Raw genomic sequence first — 23,297 nt, 5'->3', positions numbered from 1 at the left:
CTTCGGATGTTTTCTCTTCAGGTCCCCATGGTTCTTTCCCCTCCCCCGGATTTTACTTTTTTGCCCTTCAATAAAAACTTCGGTTGCTACGAACTGAATTTTTTTTGCCTTGAAAAAAAAAATTCGATTTCTGTTAACCGAATTTTTCCTGAATTTGAACTAGAAAAAAATTTTGATTTCTGCGAACCGAAGTTTTTAGCAAAAACAAAATTGGAATATTTAGGGGTATAAAAGATACATGGGAAGCCTAGAGAGAAAATATCTTAACATTGGGAAGCTAACATTGGACCAAAGAAGATATAGCCCACATCTGATTACATTTACGGGCCCAAAAAATTTCCTTTTACTCTTCTCTCATTCACAGTTGATCACTTGATTGTTTCACACATGTTGATATATAACTTTAAGTTTTTAACAATTAATATTTTCAATTTTATAATATTAAAAATTATAAAAAAATAATATTTTTAAAATATTCATCAAAACAAATTCGATATCTTATATGTTAATATTTTTTTTTATTTATTAATAATAAAATATGGTCAAAACAAAATATGTAAATAGTATATATGGTCAAATTGGGTCATTCATTTTGAAATGAAGGAAGTAATATATATTGTGAAAAACAATATACTACTGAAAGTTATTTTTCCGTTCGTGGACAGAATTTCAGCACTACAGGAGGAGAGATGAGCCGAGCCCAAAAAAAATCTAACAAAAATTGATAATTACAAAATTGTATTATTTTTTAATAAAAAATTATATTGTTTTTTGACAGTAAATTATATATTTTTTAGACACCGACAGTAAATTATATATTTTTTTTACAAGAGACAGTAAATTATATTATCTCTTACATTGTTGTACATTGTTGTGGCAAGTGTGAGTGGTTAAGTCTTACATTGCTTAGAAAAGTGGAGGTTGAACACTTTATAAGTGAGATGACCCATAAACCTACACCTTAAAGTTTTGGGTAAGAGTGTGGTGTCCAACTCACTTGTAGAGTTATTCTTAAGCCCAATATGGATGATCCCCGGCTACCCCCTCGTGATGACCCAACATACATTTAATTATTCACAAGTAAAGTTAACTAGTAGTAATTTTTCACTATAAGAAATTCATAGTTCTTCGAAAAAATTTGTCAAGGAATATCATTATCATCACACAAAAGAATTTTTTCGAAGAACTTTAAGTCCATGGAATGCATATGATATGACCGTTACGTTACACATGAATGTATACGACACATGAAACAAGACTAATTGTTTAGAACTATTCCTTAGAAAGGTTCTGAAATATACCGATATAAGAATTTTTAACACACTTCCACGCACCCAACACTATTAGCTTGGGGCCTGATATAAATAAAGGATGATCCGGTCAGAAACTTGATAGCAGGCGGCCTAGCAAATCATGGAGGAGCTTGGGGTGCTGATATAAATAAAGGATGATCCGATCAGAAACTTGACAGCGGACGGCCTAGCAGATCATTGAGGAGACTCTGATATATTTTAGAATTGATAATTAAGCATAATTCAATCTTACAAAATTGATTTTAAAGATGAAAATTGTCTCTCCTTTATAAATACATATTTAGCATCTCGCAAGAGACTTGTTAACATTTGTCATAATTTGTCTCTTATTATAATAAGTTTTATAGCTGAAATTAACCAAAAAGGAAACTGATTCATAACAGATATTTCGTGAAAGATTTAAACGTGTGGTAAGGATGAAATCACTTACCCTTTGGGATTGCCTTGTCCTTCGCCAAATGCAATACACAAATAATAAAGAACAATGTGAGACTTGGTCACTACATTCTTTCATCTCCAATCATACATATCTCTTATGCCATATCTTACTCTTTTCTCTTTCATTTGAACACTTCATCAATCATATCATACCCTCACTCATACATCATACTAGATATTCTCTAGTTACAAAGATTGGCTTTTCCACTTTTTTTGGGTTTGTTTGTTGGGTCCCTTAATAACTACTAAGATTGTTTTTTTGTTTGTTTTTGTCTTTGGTTGTTTCATTGTATCCTTGTTTTTTGTTCCTATACTCAATCTTTGTACCTTTTTTTCCTTTCTATAATATCTTTCTTTCTTGTACTATACTCCTTAACTAATTTCATTTGTGTTTTTTTTTTTTTCTTTCTTTGGCTATTATTGGTTAATTATCAGCTAAAAAGTTTGATTTTTGAGAAATGGGGTGTCCTTGAATCTGTGTTTTTTTATCCTTCTCATTTATCTCATGTGTTCCTCTTCTTTATTGATAATGTACAATCAGAAATATTGTTTCTTGGAAGTTGGTTAATCTCTAATATGTGTTCCCCTTATAAGTTACTTGTGGATTAATTGATTAATTTTTAATAGGGTTTGATTTTCCTCTTCTTATTGGCTAATTAATAACTCGTTTCTCTCATGAAGATTTGAGTTTTCAATATTCAAAAACACATACATATTTTTTGTAACCCAAAGTGTCTCTGCGCGTATCTATAGAGACTAATCCCTCCAGGTGACTAGATCCGTTTAAGGGGTTGATTGAAAAACACATACTTTATTGGCAATTTTATAAGGTGAGTGGATAGAGTGTGAAAAAAGGAATAAGATGAAAGGGGCAATTGATGAGGGGAAGGAGATAAGTCCAATGTTTCCTAGGTTGCATGTTAAGGATGCAGAGAAAGGAGGGCCAAAAGCACCTCCAAGGAATAAAATGGCTCTCTATGAACAATTCAGTATCCCTTCACAAAGTTTTGCATCAGGAGGACCAGGGCCAGGATCATTGTTTTCTCTCCCTCTAAGAAACATTACAGTTCCTACAACTTCAAGCCATGTGAGTCATGTAAAAGTTTTTAAATTTTACCCTATAATCAATTCTTGTTCCCTCTTATTAGTCTTATGTTTCACTCTTTTTCATAGATAGAATGTAAGTAACTTTGATTTTCCAATCACTATCCCATTCATAAGATAATGTAAGCATGTATTTTTGGTAGGACTACTAAGCTTGATAGGTATTAAGTTGCATGAAATGACATTGTCACTAGAAGAAAATATATATATTTTATGTGTATTTGTTGGGTATGACTCATAGTTTACTCTTATTGTAATGTATCATTGGGGTTTGGCCCAAACATTTGTTGGACTACATCTTGGGAGGAAGGGGTAAGGCCCAGAAAGCCGTTGCCCGAGCTCTGACCAAAATTGTTGGTATTTTTAGGGGTTAGTTTAGGGCAAAACTGAGATTTTAGGAGTTAGTTTAGAGCAAAACTGATATTTTTTGTTGGCCAATTTACATATTATGTCACATGTGAAATTTTGCCCAAGCTCTATAATAATCCTGACTCTGCCACTTCTAGGGGGTGAACCCCTCGCGGTACGGTTCAGAGTTAATCTTGTAAACTGGACCTTGGTATTTAAACACAAGTTGTACTTTGTAAACCCTATGCTTGAATAATAGAAAGGACCTATCACCATTCTGCAGTCAGAGACATGACACAATTGGCCGAACTCTGTGAACAAATATTGTGTGTTCTCTCTTTATGTTTTTCGTATCTTCTTACTTTTGAACCAGGGTTGCTGTTCTAACAATATTTGTATAGTAAACTCTTGTGAGAATGAACAAGGACTTTGCTAACATAATTCAAGTAATAATACTTGGTAATAAGAACTACTTAAGCTTTATCATTTGGTTATTTTGTTTACACTTTATAACCATTTTAATTATGATGTTTATACTATGTTGCAGCTTGGTTGCAGTCAAAGCATCAAGTTCTGTAGCTCAAATGCATCTTCTATTCTATCTGATAAGACTCAAGCCTATAATTCTAGAAAGATTAACTTAACCAAGTTGACGGTGAGTCATGACTTAGAACACATGAAACCTGCGAAACAAGTTACCAAAATTCAGCAAGATAATTTTATCAACAGTAGTAAGAATTATCTAAAAAAGCTTGATGGTGAAGATGCTTTCATAATTCCTGCTTCTGTTCATGTGAAAAGTTCATGTTCCAGCAACATCCATAATGACAAAGATGAAGAAGATAGACTTTCTCGTTGCAATTTGAGTTGTTCGCTTAAAAGTCTAAATTCGTTTAGAAAGGTGATGAACTCGCGTGAAGATATAGATCTAAAATCAGCACAATATGGAAAGAACCAAATGGAAGAGCATAAAGATGAGAGTCAAATTGATCAGAAGGCAGAAGAGGAAAAACCTTCTCACTCATTACACGGTTTTGATGAGACGACAAATGCTTCTTTAAACTCATCAGTTAAAGATAGAAATTCGGAATCAAAGAAGAAAGAACATAGATTTATGAAGGAAGAAACTAAAATTATTTCACTAGATAGCTTGAAAACATTGCAAGGTAGCAATGGTCTAAGACATGAAGAACATGAAAGTTTTGTAGACAAAATCAATTTAAGGGATCATTGCATGGAGAATACAGCAATGAGTGATGTCCAAAAATGTTCTGGTGAATTAGAAATCGGTAGAAGGTCCTTACATGGAAAGAGAGAGAGGAATAAAGATGAGGAGACTAGTAGAAATTACGATGCCTTGAATAAATCCAGCTCAGAATGTAGATTTGGTATCGATATCAACCCTGACGATGTCGTAGGACTTATAGGTGAAAAGCAATTTTGGAAAACAAGAAGAACTATCATCAAGTAAGTTTATCTGTTTAGTATTATGTCTTTATGATTTGGACGTTCTCTCATTCTGTTAAACTATTTAAATTTACATCTGAACTATGCTGAGCTTAATGTTTTTCGCATATCAAATCTATAAGTTTCATTTGATACAAAAATACCGCTCAATTTGAAGGGAGAAGTTTATTGTACAACTGTAAGAGGCGATGTTGTATAGGACAGCGTGTTGGACGGTAAGAAACAAACACGAGAATAAAACAAACATAGCAGAGAATGATGCGTTTGACATGTGGTAACATTATGATGTAACTCCTTGTAGGGCTGAACTCTTGCATTTGACATAACATTATGATGTCATTTGATATGATATGCGACATAACATTATAAGTAGGGCCGAACTCTTGCATTTGATACATTCATTTTTTCATGGACCTGACACTGACATTGCTATATTCAGTCAACAGAGAATCTTCTTCATGCAAGTGTTTGAGTTGCATAGACTTATAAAGGTAATTCTAAGAGACTGTTTATTCTGTTGAATGTGTTTCTTTCATATGAGAGGTGACTAAAACCATATCTTAAAAACAGGTGCAACAATTAATTGCAGGATCGCCACATCTATTGTTCGAAGATAACCTTGTACTTCACAAACCGTCGATAAAAACTTCCTCTCCCAAGGAGTTACAATCTGACTTTGTCGGTGAACAATCTTCGACAGCTTTTAAACTTGACAGCAAGTCCGAGAAGGCCACTGCTTCCGAGGATGTTGAAAACAATGCAGTCGGAAAGATTTCCTTTCCTTGTGCCAACAATATAAGCAAAGAACATAATCACATTTCAAATTATACCAATCATCATTTCGGAAACCTTGCATTAGCCTCCGCAGATAAAAATTCGAATTCAAATTCCAAACAGTCTCCGAGCATTGTCTACCCTCCACCGCCGCCACCACCACCAAACCAATGGTTAGTTCCTGTCATGTCTCCATCTGAAGGTCTTGTATATAAGCCAATCATTGGACCATGCCCTCCAAATGCGGGCGGCATCATGACACCATTATACGGCGCAATGAGCTTTAATCCAGGAAGCAAAGATGTTTTAGATCCATCTCTTACTACAAGTTTTCATCAAAAGATTCGAATCCTTTCCGGTTCGTCATTACCACCATTATTACCACCACCATCATGTGTTCCATCATTCATGCATAGATCAATATCAGCTTCATCTCTTGAACAAATGGGACAATCAAATGGTCCTAAAAACCACTACTCATCTGCAGAACTCAATTCAGCCATATTGTATCAAAATCCATCTAACATATCCACTCAAATAAGCCAAGTAATGTCAAGAAATTTTCCAACTTATCAAACATTGGAAGATAATAAAGAACTACAAATAAGTACAGGTAGTAGTCCATCCAAGAGAATGAAAAGAGATGAACTTCCTTTGTTTCCGGTAGCACCGACCTTTTGGTCATCACCGGATCGCGAGTCGAGTGTTGAACATCACTCAAGAGTAATCAAAGCTCTTCCTCATAATCCAAAATCAGCAAGTGAATCAGCAGCTAAGATATTCAAGTCAATACAAGAAGAAAGGAAATTTTTTTGACTAGTTATTTTTATAATATGTTTAATAAAGAAAGATATTATAATTTGACACTATATCCTGACACTAACAATGTCTATATGACTGATAAATGTACACCCTTATATAGATTGATAACAATACTTGAAGCTTTTGAAGAGATATGATGAACAAGTATATACTTTGGAGAAGCTGGAGAAGGATTGTAAATTCATGGTAAAAGGCCATAAAAAATAAAAATCATGTATCAACCATTGTGTACACCCAATTTTTGGGTCTTAATCAAATAAAGTTCATTTCATTTTCATGCAGATAAGATATGAGAATAGAAAGAGCTATGTTATATGAACACACTTCTATTCTGCCCCTCTCTATGCACGGTTTTTGATATGTGCAAAAAGTATTAAAAAAAATTAAAAAGTGGCACGGATACGTAGATTTGTCGTATTTTTGTGTTGAAATAACATTTTCCGAATAGAAAATAGTGTATTTCAAATTTATTTTTCTTGACCGTAACAATGTCAATATTGATAGATTTAACAAACATTCATTCGGGTTTGGAGTCGTGACGTTGCGATTGTGTATGAGTTTTAGGTAGTTATTTTCATTTTATCTACGAACCAGAAAACAAATTATGAAGAAAAATAGGACAAACCGCCACTTTAATTCTTTGGGTCCGTTTGGTGTGCAACTGTGCATGATAAGGAGACATGATAGTATAAAATTAATGTAAGAAATATTGGCCTTGCCTTTTCATTGCTTTGTGTTGGGTTATATACAAAGAGAGTTTCCATACTATGTTTCTATACAATTATGACTAATCAAATACAATAATTGCTAATCAAATACAATTATTGACTAATCAAATAAAATAATAGTCTAATACACCCCCGTAGTCAAGACAGGAGGTTGACGAATGTTGAGACTATCACGAAAATCTTCAAAGAGTTGCAACGGAAGTCCTTTGGTGAATATGTCAGCAATCTGGTAACGAGAGGGAACATGTAAGACTCGTACTTGGCCGCGAGCAACTTTTTCACGCACAAAATGTATATCCATCTCGATGTGTTTGGTGCGTTGATGTTGAACTGGATTGCCGGATAGATAAACTGCACTCACATTATCACAATAGACTAGAGTAGCTTTTGTAATTGGGCAATGTAGTTCTAGTAGTAAGTTTCTAATCCAACAAGATTCAGACACGACATTAGCTACTCCGCGGTACTCGGCTTCTGCACTGGACCGAGAAAGAGTGTGTTGGCGTTTGGCAGACCATGAAATCAAATTCTCACCAAGATAGACACAATAGCCAGAGGTAGATCGCCTGGTGTCTGGGCAACCGGCCCAATCCGCATCAGTGTAAGACACCAATTGGCTGATAGAGGAGGGATATAAGTGAAGGCCAAAATCAAGAGTGCCATGAATATACCGAATGATACGCTTCAGAGCTGACATATGTTGTGTTTTAGGGTCATGCATGAATAAGCACACTTGTTGCACAGCGTAAGAGATATCGGGTCTTGTAAAAGTTAAATATTGTAATGCACCGGCAAGACTTCGATACTCGGTTGGGTCATGATATGGATTTCCAGAAGAGCCACTGAGTTTTGCCTTGGTGTCGACTGGTGTGGGTGATGACTTGCAAGAGGACATGCCTGCTCGTTCTATAATTTCCTCTGCATATTTCTTTTGAGACAGAAAAAGACCACCTGAATGTTTAGTGACAGATATTCCCAAAAAATAACTCAGAGGACCCAAATCCTTCATGGCAAATTCAGAGCTAAGTTGAGACATAATAGAGTCACGAAGAGCATCAGAGGAAGCAGTGAGAATTATGTCATCCACATATAGAAGGATATAAGCAGTATCATTACCGTGATGATAAATGAATAAAGAGTGATCAGAGATGCTGTGAGAGAAACCTAGTGTGGTAACATAGTCAGTGAATCTCTGGTACCAGGCACGAGGTGCTTGTTTGAGACCATATAGAGACTTCTTGAGGAGACAAACATGCTCAGGATACTGTGGATGACGAAATCCAGGAGGCTGGTGCATATACACGGTTTCATCAAGATTTCCATGCAAAAAAGCATTCTTGACATCTAGTTGATGAAGGCACCATGACTTAGATAGTGCAATGCTAAGTACCATGCGGATAGTGGCTGGTTTGACGACCGGACTGAATGTTTCACCACAATCAACACCGGATTGTTGATTTGCACCATTACCTACAAGTCGAGCTTTGTATCGCTCAAAAGAACCATCAGATTTCTTTTTGTGCCTGAAAATCCACAAACTTCGAATAACATTAGCATTAGAGGGACGAGGAACTAATTCCCACGTCTTATTTTCAATAAGAGCATCATATTCCTCTTTCATGGCCATTTTCCAATTATGATCATTTAATGCATCAATGGGATTTGTAGGTAAAGGACAGATAGAATTGTGGGTTGATGTATGTAGGTTGAAAAGTATACGGGGTTTGACAATTCCATGTTGTGCTCGGGTTGTCATTTGAGGTGAAAGTGGTGCAGGAGGGGTAATAGGTGTCTGAGTAGGTGGAGAGGAGGTGGTAGGTGTTGTTTTTGTAGATGAGATCGTTGTTTGAGAGTGAGAAGATGTTTTAGCTATAGGTGTAGGTTGTTGGGCTGAGGGGGTTGTTGAGGGAGGGGAGGTTGTTTGGTTCGTGGTTTGAGGGTAAGGAGTTTGTTGAGTTGTTGGTGATGATGGTTGGGTTACTCTTATGTTGGGAGAGGAGGCCGGTGTAGGTGTGGTGTACATTTGTGAGGTAAGAAGTGGGTTTATTTCGTCATCTAGGAAGTTATAGTTAGTCGTTGTAGGAGCATTCATGGTGGAAAAGGGAAACGTATTTTCCTCAAAAATAACATGCCGAGAGATAATGATTTTGCGACTTGACAATTCATAACACTTATAACCTCTATGATTAGACGGATATCCTAGAAAGACACATGGTGTAGACCGAGGTTGGAGTTTATTCCTAGTGGTGGAAGGAATTAAGGGATAACAAAGACACCCAAAAACTCTAAGGTATGAATAAGATGGGTCTTTTTGGTAGAGAATTTTGGTGGGTGATTGGAGAGTGAGTTTCTTATTTGGAAGTATGTTGTGTAGGTAAGTGGCCATTTGAAGAGCATGGTGCCAGAAAACCGGTGGAACAGAAGCATGAGCAAGGAGGGTTCGGATTATGTTATTGATTGTACGAATTTTTCTTTCGGCTTTTCCATTTTGAGGGGAGGTGTGAGGACAGGAGAATCTGAAAGACATTCCATTTAGTTCACAAAACTTATGAAAGAGAGCATTATCATATTCTTTGCCATTGTCACATTGAAAACATTTTATGTCACGCTCAAATTGTGTTTTAATGTGAGCACGAAATTGTAAAAAAATAGAATGTACTTGTGATTTGTTTGAGATTGGAAAAGTCCATAAAAAATCAGTAAAATCATCAAGAAATAACACATAGTAGCGATGTCCCCCGGAGCTTAATACCGGAGAAGTCCAAAGATCGCTATGAACGATGTCAAAAGGCATATAAGTAAAGGACAACGAATTATAGAAAGGCAATTTTATTTGTTTCCCAAGTGGACAAGAGTGACAAAAGAAATCATTTTGAAACTTATTACATAGCAAAATTTTATTTCGATGAAGAGAATTTAAAATGGGAGCTCCTGGATGTCCTAAACGACTATGCCATAACTCGGTAGATGAAGCGGCAAAGGCAGATGGTGGTAATGTTGTTGTGTTTGGTCTTGTGGGAACAGGGTAAAGGTCACCAGAACTATTACATCTCATTAAAAGTGTTCCTGTCTGAAAATCTTTCACAGAAAAACCGAAAGGATCGAATTCAACAGATACATCATTATCAATTGTAAATTTTCTGACAGAAACAAGATTTTTTATAAGTTTCGGTGCATGTAAAACATTGTTTAAAGTTAAGGAGTTCGGTAAAGATGCATGTCCACAACCAATAACAGGAATATGATGACCATTTCCAACAGTAATATTATTACTCATATTAAAATAAGATGTGAGATTACCTCCATTGCCCGTCATATGAGAAGTCGCTCCGCTGTCCATATACCATTGATCATCAGGAGGAGAGGTGGAGAAACTATGCTTAGCAGCCTGAATGTCAGTCGGACCGGAATAAGATGAGCTTTGTTGACTGTTTATATAAGGAGGAGTTGCCATGTGAGCCTGCTGAGGCTTGGGACCTAGTATGCCTGATTGTTGATAGGGAGCACCGAATGTCAAGTATTGACACGGTGGAGTCCATGGATATGCCCAATGTTGTTGCGGCATGGAATAAGCAGGAGTGGTCCATAGACACTACTAGAAAATTCGCTTTTAGAGACCGATTTAGAGACCGAAATAATTCGGTCGCTATAGAGACCGAATTAGAGACCAAATTTCAAGTTTCTAAGTTAAAAAAAAATTGGTCGCTAAATCGGTCGCTAAGTAATTAGAGAGACCGAATTAGAGACCGATTATTAGCAACCAATATTTCGGTCGCTGTTAGAGACCGAACTAGAGACCAAAAGTTTTAGCTTCAAAGTAAAAAAAGATTCGGTCGCTAAATCGGTCGCTAAGGGATTTTAGAGACCGAATTGGAGACCGATTATTATGAGCGGCAGTAGTTCCGACGCAATTTTTTTTTTTTGCCAAATCACCCAGAAGTTTATTTAATTTAATCCTAATAATAAGAATTATTAAATTAAATTAATAGTAGTATTATTTTATAGAACAAAATATTATTATCATTATTATTATTATTATTAAACTTTTTTTTTAGACCGATTATTATTAAACATAAAAAAAAATTGCAACACCCAGAAGAGAACCCAGAATTTATATATTCCATCACTCTCAAAACTAAACTAATTGACTCAGAGCTTATCAAAAAAATAAGAAAACTAATTGACACAGAGAAACTAAAACTTTAGCTTTGAGTGTGGCGTCCTTTCTTCGAGTTCGGGAAGATGACGAAGAAACGAAACCCTTCGAGTTTGATTGTGCCGTTCACCACCAAATTCCTCTACGTTGGTTACTTCAAATCCTCAAATCCCTATGACTGTTGCCTCAAATCTCATTCACGGTATGGTTAATCGCGGAAAATTGATTTGAAGTTTCATAGATTGAAGCTCATGTGCACTTTAATCGTTCCACCTCCCATTGCGAAGAACAATCGATGGCTCAAACAAACGGTTCTGACCCTAGCTTCAGATCCAAACCCTAGAATGTAAGTTTCCTTTTCTTCATCTCCGACCTTTTGATTTGATATTTGTCTAGCTTTAATTTTTCAGTTTCTAATCGATGATCTTAGTAAGATATCTTGTTTTATGGGTGAATGAGTGATCAAAGAGTACAATATTTGATTTCACTTTGAAATGGTTCTATCTATGGTATGTGTTAATTGTTGAAATTTGGTAAGAAATTTGAATCATGGTTCTAGGGTTTTAATTTTGAGGATAGAAGGTATGTTTTTGAAGAGATAATTTAGTATTGGTTTCTATAATTTTGTTACATTTAGATGCATATGCAGATAGATGTTATGCTCTAAAATGATGATCTCAATTTTAAGTGTCGTTAAAAAAGTTTGGGAGCATTTGAATTCCACACCTGTAAAGAAAATGGGGAAATTTGCAGCATTTTTGGGGATTTGAGAATGATTTATGCATGATATTTTAGACTGATTTATGCTTGTTCTAGGGATTGGTTTCTGCAGGTATTGGGCTGGTTTTGGTGTCTGTTTTGGATCATCAATTACTGATACATAGGTGTCTATTTTGGTGATGTAATTGGAATTAGTATTTTAATGTGGTGAATGAAATTTGAGGCACAATTTGATGGTAACTTGCTGTACTTGTCTGTGTGGGCAGTGAATAGGTTTCTGGAACACTGGCTTCTTTTTGTAACTAATTAACTTGTGAAAACTTGAAATCTGATGTAGCTAAATAAGCATTGACCTGTTGTAGAGGATGTAACTGTTTTGTTATCCTTCAAGTAGATTTCACATTTTTACTTTAGCTTTGTTGTTGCATTTAACATCACTTATGTGCTTCAGCTTTGGATCGAATTGCCATAGAAGTTTATTTTCTCCTGAGTTTGTTATCCTTCTATATGCTTATTAGTTACTTATTTTTGTACGGTTTGATTTTTCTTTTTATACTGCTCAGTATTCACACACTGTCTAAAAGGATGTGCTTAAGTTGTATCAAGGTTGCATGATGTTCGAAAGTTATGCCTACAAGTGTTTATGCTTATGGAAAAGTTACTTGAACTTCAGGATTTGCAATAGGTCTAGATTGCTCAATGCTCATGAAGAACCACATAGCGCATGCAGCTGTGTCAACATCGCCGAAGTGTCATCATCTTATCATTCAATTCCATCACAAAATTCTGGTAAATTTTTTAGTCATGCTTAGTTAAAACATGCACTGAACAATTTTTTTTGTATTTTTTAGTCATGCTTTGTCTATTTTTGGAATAAGTATTATGTCACCTCTTATTTATGCTATGATGGCTAGTTCAAGTGAGATAGTAATAGGACCTGTAATTGTGGATTCATTGCTACTTTCATCAAATGATTCAAACATTGAAAGATCCTATAAATGATCCTATCGATTATACTCCACTTCTACTTATATTAGTATATGTAGAGTCCTTGACTGTAGATAATGTTATTGCAGAGGTTATAACATCAGCAGAATTTCACCCAACACATTGTAATACACTGCATATAGCATTAAAGGGCTCAATTCGTCTTGTTGACTTGCGATAGTCAGCCACTCACATGCCAAACTGTAAGATCATCCTTTGCTGATGTTTTCAATTTTTGTTCTCTATAAAGGATACAGCTCCTCTAAATGAGAAAACTGTAAGATCATCCTTCGCTGATGTTTTTAATTTATCCCTACCAAAAAAAAATACAATTTTCGAATGCTGATCACATGCATTTATGTAGTTTCTTATGCTTGGTAGACTCAGACAATTACTTCATGTACATATTTGAGGATGAGGAGGCCCCGGGGTCTAGATCATTTTTCACCGAGATTATTGCTTCTATCTCAGATATAAATCTCAGATATAAAATTTGCGAAGGAGGGAAGATTTATACTCAGTCGTGATTACATGTCTCGGAAGGTTTGAAAGCTTTTTTATTCCAAAATCCATGTTTCTGTTGTCAAGATTTTCTTAGTATTTTGGATGGAGGTACTTTTAATTTATTGAATTAAATTAAATTCCATGTGTGACTCATGGATTTATTGAAAATTTGGTATTTTGATTAAATTCATTGATGATGGCGGTTGAATCCAATGAACAAACATAGCTTATGAAAACAATTTGACTTAACTTTTGTTATAGGAATAGCTTATGAAAAATTTGACTTAACTTTTGTTATAGGAATAGCTTATACATTACTATGATAAGCGCTTAGTTAAACTGTTTATTCAAACAAGAACTATACGTTTATTGGACAGGCAAGCAAGCATTGCCATTATGTTTTCCCTATGAATTTGGATATCTTCTGCTTGTAGTGCTCCAAATCTCTCTAGTCTTGCTTTATCTTATTGCTTTCCTTGTTTTTCAGTTATGGGACATTAATAGGGATTCCGGCCCAGTTTCTACATTCCGTGTTCACGAGTATTTAAGGCCAAAGGTTAGATTTCTTTGGTTAGATAAGTGAGGAGTCATGAGTTTCTACTGATTTATTTATAATAACTTTTTTTAATTTTTTTTTATGTGCAGCTATGTGATTTATACGAAAACGATTCAATTTTTTATAAGTTTGAGTGTTGTCTGAGTGGTGATGGATCACGAGTTTCAACCGGTTCTTACAGGTTTGATTCAACTTCATCTTGCTGTTTTTTTTTTAAAAAATCTTTGAACCTTCGTCATAACAGCATAACACATGTTTTTGTTTCATTTGATGCCAGCAATCTATTCCGCGTGTTTGGTTGTTCCCCGGGAAGTACAGAGGCTACATCTTTGGAAGCCAGTAAAAATCCAATGAGGTAATTTAATACCGGAAATTCCCAACACAAATTGTTGTTTAGTTGTCGTTGTAGCATTTATATGATCTTTTTTCTTTTCCTTTCTATTTAACCACCTTGTCATAGTCTTGAGTATTCATAATGTGTTGTTAGGGATTTAGGTCATGTTTGGATTGACTTATTATCTACTGACATAAGCACTTATAAGACTATTTGAAAAAGCTTGTTGAAATAGCTTATGACATGTCCATTAAGTTGTTTCAGCTTATTTTTACTAGCTCTCCTCGACCGTTATAGCTTATATGTAAACAAGATTTTGTTAAAGAAATAGCTTATACACAAGCACTTAATTAAGTTGTTTATCCAAACAAGAAGTATAATAACAAATACTTCTAATATTTTCTTAATCTTAAACAGGAGCTGAGATCACCGGTGTTGACGCAAATGGAAATTCTTCTGATTTTACAACAAAGTTGCTACACTTAGCATGGCATCCAAGTGAAAATTCAATTGCTTGTGCTGCTGCAAATAGCTTATACATGTACTATGCACGAAAAAAATGGTTGGAAGACATATATATTTGCTTGGTTAACCTATTTTTTGAGGTTACTATGAAGAAGGATTCTTTTCCCTTCTTACCAAATACCAATCATTAAGTTGGACTAACTCACATACAAACACTACAAAGTGCCCTCAAAATATATTGTACTAGTAGTGATAACTTGGTCTTGATTATGTTTTGGATCAATTATGTGTATTTTTTTTGCAAGTATTTGGTAATACTTAAATATAAATATATTATGTTCATATTGTTGTGTGTATGAAATAGCTTTAGAGATATTAAATTAGATTTTACAAAATTGCTTTCATGTGATTGCAAATTGATAATATTAATAATAATAAAAAAAAATCATTAGAGACTGAAATAGAGACCGATTTTTCCACACAGCGTCGCATAATCGGTCGCAAAATTAGTCGCAACGAACAGAGTACATAATTTCAAATCGGTCACTAAATCAGTCGCTAATATCAGTCACTAAATCAGTCGCTATAGCGTCGTACAGTTCGTCGCAACCAGCGACGCAAATTAGTCTCTAAGCCTGTCTCTATGTTCGGTCACTATTTCAGTCTCTAAAATTAGTCGCTAATTCGGTCGCTAAAATTCGGTCGCTAGCTTGGTCACAACGAAGTAGCGACCAGGGTCGTTGATGCTGATTTTAGTTGGTCGCTAAATCGGTCGCTAACGGATTTAGAGACCGATTTTGATGAAAATCGGTCTCTAAATCGGTCGCTAAAAGCGAAATTTCTAGTAGTGAGAGGCTGCTGATAAGGAGACTGAGTCCACTGATGTTGAGGCTGGAAACGGACTCTACCGCGACTGTTGCGCTTATAGCTTGAGTTGTCATGAAAGCAATTATTATTTTTATTTTTTATACTGTATATTTCACCACAACTCAAAAACACGCGTTTTGAAATTACATAAATAGTGGGAAATACAGTGGCAGCGCAGATAAATCTTCACACGAACGGAGGAGGGAAGGGAAGTACTTGACCGGATGAGAGGCACAGCGGAATTGGTTTTGCACGATCGGAAATAGTCACGATCGGAAATACTGCAGGCGGTGGCGGCGGCGAGAAACAGATCGACGGCTAGGGAATAATATGAGGGAGGTTTGCAGCGCAGGTTAGGGAAGAAGAAGAAAGAAAAGTACAATGAGAGTGCACTGTATTATTTGTTTCGGTGGTCAAAAGTGTTGTTTGGTGATCAAAAGGAAGTTTGACAAATCACGAGTTTTATTAAACATGATGTAGGGAATGAATTATATGATGAGTCGGTGATGAAACAAGAAGCTTAGATTAACCATGAAATCAAGAGAGTGAGAAATTGGTTACAGATACATGCCGCCGGTGGTGGTAGGCAAAGGTTAGGGTTTAGGATCAGTACCTGATGCTTACTGATACCATGTAAGAAATATTGGCCTTGCCTTTTCATTGCTTTGTGTTGGGTTATATACAAAGAGAGTTTCCATACTATGTTTCTATACAATTATGACTAATCAAATACAATAATTGCTAATCAAATACAATTATTGACTAATCAAATAAAATAATAGTCTAATAATTAACCTATCCTGTTTAAATTTTTGGTTGGTGCACCAATAGGAAATGATAAGCTTAACCTATCATTAATCATATCCTATTGACTTTTTTTATATTTTAATCCTTAATTTAGGCTGAGATAGCAACCGAATAGAGAAACACGTGCTTTCTATTATTCAAATACCCTTCTTCGACTCTCTGTTAAAGCATATGTAACAATTATTTTTGACTGTTTTCTGCTCTAAGTCTGGTGCCTCTTCCTTTCAATTTTTCCTAATCTGTGATCAAAGCTTCTATTCCTAATTCTTTTCTTGACCGATGTCACTATAGTCTTTAAATGTGTCAAAACTGCACGCACATATTTAATGCATCTTTTATTAATAATTTTATGGACTAAATTGATTAACAAAAACACTCGATCTAAACTGACTACTTTATAACTAATTTGAAAACCAAAATGGTTAATTAAGTAAATAAATACTAGTTATATTTTAAATATTCGGATACATTCAGGATTATTGTGATAGCAGATTACCAAAAAAATAACATGATCAAGAAAATTGATATAAAGCTTTACTAGTTGTCCAATGTCATTCGCACAACTAACTAACTAATTAGTATAACTAACTTTTACATCTTCTTTTCAATTTGCACAATAACAAAAGACAACGGATTTAAATGAAAAAAAATGCTTTAACTTTGTATTATCCCAAATCTTTTTCATTGATGTGATTTCAATCTGGCTCTGATCCATATATCGAAGCATTGTTCATTGATGGAATTTCAATCGGGTCATTTCATGCTCTTTTTTTGGCAGTCGGGTCATTTCATGCTATTGCTAAGAATGTTGTAGTTGTGATTGTTGCTCTTTCGAGGACATCCTAAAATTGGAACAATATAGAGAAAATTAGCATGACCTCTGCACAAGAATAATGGGCACAAATCGGAAAAAAAATAAAATAATAATTGTCGTTGTTTGTTTTGCTGGATATGATAGACCATCTCCTAAAAAAAATAGTAACCCTTAAATAGTTCAAAACTTCTGCTTATTAAGTTCCATAAACCATTCTTTTATATAATTTTGCTAATCATATATACATGAGTGCTCCGGGTTTTGCGGAGAATTTTGTCTTTACGGCGAACGGCGGAACGGCGACGGCGAAAGAGAAACCGCCAGACATGGCGAACACAAAGCAAGAGAAAACAAAGGTATCTTTTCGTGATATGCTAACTGAAGGAACCCAAAAGGTCCACGTCAAGGAGAAAGTGAATTTGGTGGAGACAGGATTGGTGACTATAACATATGAAGGTGGGAACAAGCTGCTTCCCAAAGTATCACTAAATGAATCTTATTTTAATGATTTGTGCCATCCATGGAAGGAAGCGTTGGTGATAAAAGTCCTGGGAAAACGTGTGGGATATCAAGCTCTCAAAGAACGACTACAAAAGATATGGAAGCTCCAAGGAGGTTTTGATATGATGAATGTTGACCAAGGGTTTTACATGGTTAAGTGCAACCTGCTAGCTGATCGAGAAAGGATCATGTCTCAGGGGCCTTGGATGGTGTTTGACCACTACCTTGCTGTAGCACAATGGTCTCCTGAATTTGCAGCTCCAACAGCTCAGGTGGAAAAAACTCTGGTGTGGATTCGGTTCCCTGGACTGAATCTATTATTCTATGATGAAAGCTTTCTATTGGCACTAGCATCAACTATAGGAACCCCTGTGAAAGTAGACACCAATACTCTTAATGTGGAAAGAGGAAGATTCGCACGGATCTGCGTTGAGATTGATCTCACTAAACCAGTGGTGGGCAAAGTTTGGATTCATGGGCATTGGTACAAAGTCCAATATGAAGGATTGCATATGATTTGTGCTACGTGTGGATGCTATGGACACATTACCAGAAACTGCACTAAAGTTCCTGCAGTGAAAACAACGACGGAGAAAGCTCATGTTCATCAAGAAGCTAATGGCGGTGGTATAATGGCGGCGCCGGCTAAAGATCATATGCAACAGCAGCCGACTCCAGCAGCGGCAATTATTACAGAGCAAATATCGGGGATTCGCATTGATGACACCCAAAAACAAAGGGATCATGAAGAGAGTGGGGTAGATGCCATTGAAGTGCATGGTGAATGGATGGTTGTAACGAGAAAAAAACGGAACAATGGGGCGCAAAATCAGGGAGGAAACCGTGGCATTCAAGGAAAAAATAAATATCCCCTAAATAGTAATAATTCAGGAGGAACAAGAAATAATGGAAAAAGTGGTGTGGTCAACGTGACTAATGGAAGACAAGTGCATCAGAATGTTGAGGTGGGGTCCAGCAAAAAAGGGGTTCAAGCAAAAAAAAGAAGATTTGAAAACGTGGCACAAACTAGTAATGATGTTGGGCCTCCAGCAAATGGATCAAGAGAAAAACAACAAGGTCCAAACAAAATTCATCAGGTCAACGAGGCCAAATTGAATGGGCCAAGTCAGACTAGTGGAGCAAATAAAGACAGTAGAACTCAAAGTACCTTTCCTCGGATGAATTGCGAATCAATGCAAAGAGGCACAATAGACAACAGAGAGATAGATGGTGATGGCAAAACAAATAAAGAGGGAGAATATGTTCAGACCCAAGACGACCAAGATGAAGATCTGGAGATTGTACAAGAAACCCCCATGGATGGGGACCTGCCACATCATAATATGTGTCAATAGGCGCAGGTCTTTGGTGCCTACATCATATCTCAATCTTTTCTTGATGTTAGGTTTCAAAGATGTGTCAATGCTCTCCTGGAATATCTGGGGAGCTTTAAATAAAACTGCACAGAGACATCTGATGGACCTTATTAGGAGACACTCTCCTACTTTTCTCATAATCATGGAAACACATGGAGCATTTGAAAAAACAATTTCTTTCTGGAATAAGGCAGGTTATAATAAAGTAGCTATAGTAGATGCTAGAGGCCAGTCAGGTGGTTTGTGGATATTGAAACATAATAGTAGCACTATAATAACATCCGTTGAAGACATTTTTCATGACACTGTTACACTCAAAGTCTCGGTGGGAAATGACTCATGGCTCCTTACAGGTATGTACGCTAGTCCTATCTACACAAAGAGACTGGAGTTATGGCAACACCTCATTTCTTTGAATGCTAATTTTGTTGGCCCTTGGATGGTTATCGGTGACTTTAATGAAATTATCTTGCCTAACGAACAGAAAGGTGGGAATTTCAGTCAAAACAGAGCAGATGCTTTATTAAGGGTGGTGGAAGAATGTCAATTTGTGGATATTGCAACCACTGGTAACAAGTACACTTGGGCAAGGAATTGTATGGGACAGCGCAGAATATTTAAAAAACTGGACAGAGGGATTGCTAACCTCCCATGGCAACTGGCCTTTCCCGAGGCTTATGTTGAAGTGCTCTGTAGGCTCCATTCTGACCACCACCCTTTGCTTTTGAGGTGTGGCCAATTACCTCAGAGGAGGGGACCGAGACCATTTCGTTTTGAAGCAGCATGGATCACCCATCCAGAGTACCAAAATGTAGTTCAAACAGCATGGAGTCAGACAACTCCGTGCCCTATTGCAAGATTGAATCAAGTGAAAACAGACTCCCTTATTTTTAATTCAAATGTCTTTGGTAACATAAGGCACCAGAAGCATATCTTAGAGAAAAGAATAAAAGGGATCCAGTTGTCTTTAGAGAGGGTAGACTCTGCAAGATTGGTGTATTTGGAACATGATTTACAACTCCAGTATGATCGAATCTTGGCTCAGGAAGAGTTGCTTTGGTACCAAAAGTCTAGGGACAAATGGATTAAGCTTGGGGATAGGAACACTAAGTTTTTCCATGCCACAACTGTCATAAGGAGGAAAAGAAACAAAATACATGGATTACATCTCCCTTGTGGTATGTGGTGCACTGATGATAACATTCTTAAAGATGAAGCTCAAAAATTCTTCAAGAATCTATTTGGAGCTGATCCTTTGTCAAGGAATTCGAATCCAACCAATGAAAATGTTACATCCCCTAAACTTTCAGAAGAAGCAGTGGAGTGTTTATCCAAGACGGTGACTAGAGAGGAAGTAAGGAATGCTTTAAATCAAATGAATTCTTATAAGTCCCCGGGGCCCGATGGATTTCAAGCAATTTTCTTTAAACAGTATTGGCACATCGTGGGAGAAGATGTTTATAATCTTGTCTGCCAAGCTTTTGCATCTGGTACTTTCAATTCGTGCATTGGTGAAACTCTAATTGCGTTAATCCCAAAAGTTGATTACCCTCAAAATTTTAAAGAATTTCGACCGATAAGTCTCTGCAATACCATTTATAAGTTGATAACCAAAGTGTTGGTCAACAGGTTAAGGCCTTATTTGGATCAAATTATTGGCCCATATCAAAGTAGTTTTTTACCCGGTAGAGGAACTTGTGATAATGCCATAGTGCTTCAAGAGGTCATTCATTCTATGAAAAAATCCAAAAAGAAGAAGGGAGATGTTGTATACAAGATAGACTTGGAAAAAGCTTATGACCATGTGAATTGGGAATTTCTGAGAAGTTGCCTTATTCAGTTTGGTTTTCCTCCCATTACAATAACACTTATCATGCATTGTGTGTCTGCATCTTCTCTATCCATCATTTGGAACGGACAACGGTTGCCCTCTTTCTCCCCTACTAGAGGACTCAGACAAGGCGATCCTCTTTCCCCGTATCTATTTGTAATATGCATGGAAAGCTTGTCTCACGCTATTCTGCAGGCAGTAGATAACAATGCGTGGAAACCTGTCAGCATCTCAAGAAATGGGCCAGGTCTCTCCCACTTATTTTTTGCGGATGACGTGTTACTTTTCTCAAAAGCCACTGTTTCTCAAGCAACCGTTATTGAAGGTATTTTGACTAAATTTGCAAATTTGTCTGGACTACGTGTTAACATCCAGAAATCCAGAGCCTTTTTCTCTGCAACTACAAGACAAAACAAGATTGATTCCATAGTGTCTATTACAGGTATTCAAAATACAAATTCCCTTGAAAAGTATCTTGGTTTTCCTATTATCCATGGCAGACTGTGCAAAAGAGATTATGATTTTTTCATTGATAAAATCCAACACCGCCTTGCATCTTGGAAGAATAAGTTACTTAATAAAGCTGGAAGATTAGCGTTGGTGCAGTCAGTTCTAACTTCAATCCCGACTTATTACATGCAACTCAACTGGCTTCCTTCTTCAATTTGTGACTACATGGATAGAATATCCAGGAAGTTTCTTTGGAGAGGTACTAATGACAGAGGTATTCACTTGGTAGGATGGGAGAAAATTGCCCAACCAAAGAAAAATGGTGGTTTAGGAATTAGATCGGCCAGAGAGTCGAATACAGCTATGTTGGGGAAACTAGTTTGGGACATTCACAGTAAAAAAGACAAACTGTGGGTGAATTTAATTTCCCAAAAATATGTTGGTAACCAACTTTTCCTAGATGTCCCCAAAAAATCAGGTTCTGTTGTTTGGAATTCAATAATAAAGGCAAGAAACGCTCTGCGCAGTGGCTATGAATATAGACTGGGAAATGGTTCTTCTTCCTTCTGGTATGAGCACTGGTCGAATCATGGAAGATTGTGTGATCAAGTTTTGTATGTTGACATTCATGACATCGAATTAACAGTAGCCGATGTGGCTCAACAAGGTTCATGGAATCTATCACAGTTATACACTCAACTTCCCCCAAATATCTTGGAGGCTATCTCAAAAATTTCTGTTTGCCTACATGAGAACATTCCTGATGGTTATACTTGGAAGGGAAATTTGGATGGTATTTATTCAGCGAAAGCAGGATATTCTTGGGTCAAAAAATCAAACTCAATGGCTGGGATTGATGAGTTACCGTCTTGGAAGTGGCTTTGGAGGATTCCAGCACCGGAAAAATTTAAATTCTTTTGTTGGACAGCTTGTCATAATTCTCTCCCCACAAGAACAATGTTGCACAAGCGAGGTATGTTAAACTATGATATTTGTCCCCGATGCACTACTTGCCCAGAAAGCATTTTACACTGTCTTAGGGATTGTCCCTTCTCGAGAAAGATATGGTTGTCCATCGGTTTTGAGAATATTAACTTTTTCATGGAACAAAATATCGTTACTTGGATCCGAAGAGGCACAACTAGTGGTAATAAGCAGATGTTTATGGCGGCTTGTTGGTGGATTTGGAGAGCAAGGAACAAATTGTGTTTGGCTAACGAGATTACCCCTGCCGCTGCGGTGAAAATTCAGATTTATAACTCTGCAAGTATCAACTCCAAAGTATTTGGTCATCAATCAACAGATGTGATTACTGAGCAGTGGGTATCGTGGCATCCAGAGGAAGGAACTGCCGTTATCATCAATGTTGACGGGAGCAGTTTAGGGAACCCAGGGCCATCAGGATTTGGTGGAGTTTTGAGACACTCAAATGGTAAATGGATCTATGGATTTGCGGGGACTGTTGGAATTTCTACAATCCTTCATGTAGAACTACTTGCTATTTATCATGGCTTGAAGGTGGCTTGGGACCAAGGATACAGAAATATAGTTTGCTATTCTGATTCAACTCTTTCTATTCAACTTATTGGAAGAGATGTAAACCCCTGGCATCACTATGCATCAATTTTAACCAACATCAGAGACCTGGTGAAGAGGAACTGGAGCATTGACTTCAAGCATACTAAGAGAGAAGCCAACGCCGTTGCAGATCTTCTAGCAAAGACAGGTGCAGCAGGCACAGACGCATGGACTGAGTTTAGAGAACCCCCACCCGCAGCTATCCCCCTCCTTCAAGCGGACGCGGCACGGGTTATGTTTGCAAGGATCTAGCTTTATTTTTTCTAGTATTCTGCTACCGTTTCTTTTTCCTTTTTTTTTTCTCCTTTTTGTTTCTCTTTCATCTACCAAAAAAAAAATATGATAGACCATCTCCTA

At 36.6% G+C, this 23,297-nt stretch overlaps 4 protein-coding genes, 1 non-coding gene and 1 pseudogene across 6 annotated transcripts; all 6 read left to right on the top strand.

Annotated features, from left to right (window-relative positions):
- The first annotated feature begins 1,711 nt into the window (after positions 1–1,711).
- LOC123885758 (protein HEADING DATE 3B-like) lies at positions 1,712–6,308 on the top strand. Of its 2 annotated transcripts, none has more exons than XM_045935076.1 (4): positions 1,712–2,838; positions 3,751–4,670; positions 5,110–5,161; positions 5,241–6,308. In XM_045935076.1, the coding sequence occupies exons 1-4, from the start codon at positions 2,614–2,616 to the stop codon at positions 6,258–6,260; spliced, it is 2,217 nt and encodes a 738-aa protein (XP_045791032.1). In that variant the 5' UTR covers positions 1,712–2,613; the 3' UTR covers positions 6,261–6,308. The 2 variants fall into 2 exon arrangements, with proteins under 2 accessions (XP_045791032.1, XP_045791033.1); XM_045935077.1 differs by lacking the exon at positions 1,712–2,838 and adding an exon at positions 3,578–3,662.
- A 4,852-nt stretch (positions 6,309–11,160) lies between these two features.
- Positions 11,161–13,038, top strand: LOC123886794. The gene is made up of 3 exons (XM_045936079.1): positions 11,161–11,496; positions 12,544–12,659; positions 12,947–13,038. Exons 1-3 carry the CDS (start codon positions 11,402–11,404, stop codon positions 13,036–13,038), a joined length of 303 nt encoding a protein of 100 aa, XP_045792035.1. The 5' UTR covers positions 11,161–11,401.
- A 10-nt stretch (positions 13,039–13,048) lies between these two features.
- Positions 13,049–14,730, top strand: LOC123885309 (annotated as a pseudogene).
- Positions 14,731–17,215: 2,485 nt separating this feature from the next.
- Positions 17,216–17,315, top strand: LOC123887758. The gene has a single exon (XR_006801758.1). It is a non-coding gene; the product is annotated as a U6 spliceosomal RNA (small nuclear RNA).
- A 134-nt stretch (positions 17,316–17,449) lies between these two features.
- Positions 17,450–19,060, top strand: LOC123886793. The gene has a single exon (XM_045936078.1). The coding sequence runs from the start codon at positions 17,450–17,452 to the stop codon at positions 19,058–19,060; it is 1,611 nt and encodes a 536-aa protein (XP_045792034.1).
- Positions 19,061–19,223: 163 nt separating this feature from the next.
- On the top strand, positions 19,224–23,192 carry LOC123886792. The gene has a single exon (XM_045936077.1). The coding sequence runs from the start codon at positions 19,224–19,226 to the stop codon at positions 23,190–23,192; it is 3,969 nt and encodes a 1,322-aa protein (XP_045792033.1).
- The last annotated feature ends 105 nt before the right edge of the window (positions 23,193–23,297 follow it).

The sequence above is a fragment of the Trifolium pratense genome, linkage group LG5, assembly GCF_020283565.1.
Source record: "Trifolium pratense cultivar HEN17-A07 linkage group LG5, ARS_RC_1.1, whole genome shotgun sequence".
NCBI lineage: Eukaryota > Viridiplantae > Streptophyta > Magnoliopsida > Fabales > Fabaceae > Trifolium > Trifolium pratense.
The sequence above is the reverse complement of the archived record's forward strand: the minus strand, read 5'-3'. Positions and strand labels throughout refer to the sequence as shown.

Excerpts from the sequence above, each read along its gene's own strand:
- LOC123885758 (XM_045935076.1), top strand. The coding sequence starts at position 2,614 with ATGAAAGGGGCAATTGATGAGGGGAAGGAGATAAGTCCAATGTTTCCT. Across the intron at positions 2,839-3,750 it reads TTCCTACAACTTCAAGCCAT|CTTGGTTGCAGTCAAAGCAT; the intron begins GTGAGTCATGTA and ends ACTATGTTGCAG. Across the intron at positions 5,162-5,240 it reads AGTTGCATAGACTTATAAAG|GTGCAACAATTAATTGCAGG; the intron begins GTAATTCTAAGA and ends TCTTAAAAACAG.
- LOC123886794 (XM_045936079.1), top strand. The coding sequence starts at position 11,402 with ATGTGCACTTTAATCGTTCCACCTCCCATTGCGAAGAACAATCGATGG. Across the intron at positions 11,497-12,543 it reads TCAGATCCAAACCCTAGAAT|GATTTGCAATAGGTCTAGAT; the intron begins GTAAGTTTCCTT and ends CTTGAACTTCAG. Across the intron at positions 12,660-12,946 it reads AATTCCATCACAAAATTCTG|AGGTTATAACATCAGCAGAA; the intron begins GTAAATTTTTTA and ends ATGTTATTGCAG.
- LOC123886793 (XM_045936078.1), top strand. The coding sequence starts at position 17,450 with ATGAGTGCTCCGGGTTTTGCGGAGAATTTTGTCTTTACGGCGAACGGC.
- LOC123886792 (XM_045936077.1), top strand. The coding sequence starts at position 19,224 with ATGGAAACACATGGAGCATTTGAAAAAACAATTTCTTTCTGGAATAAG.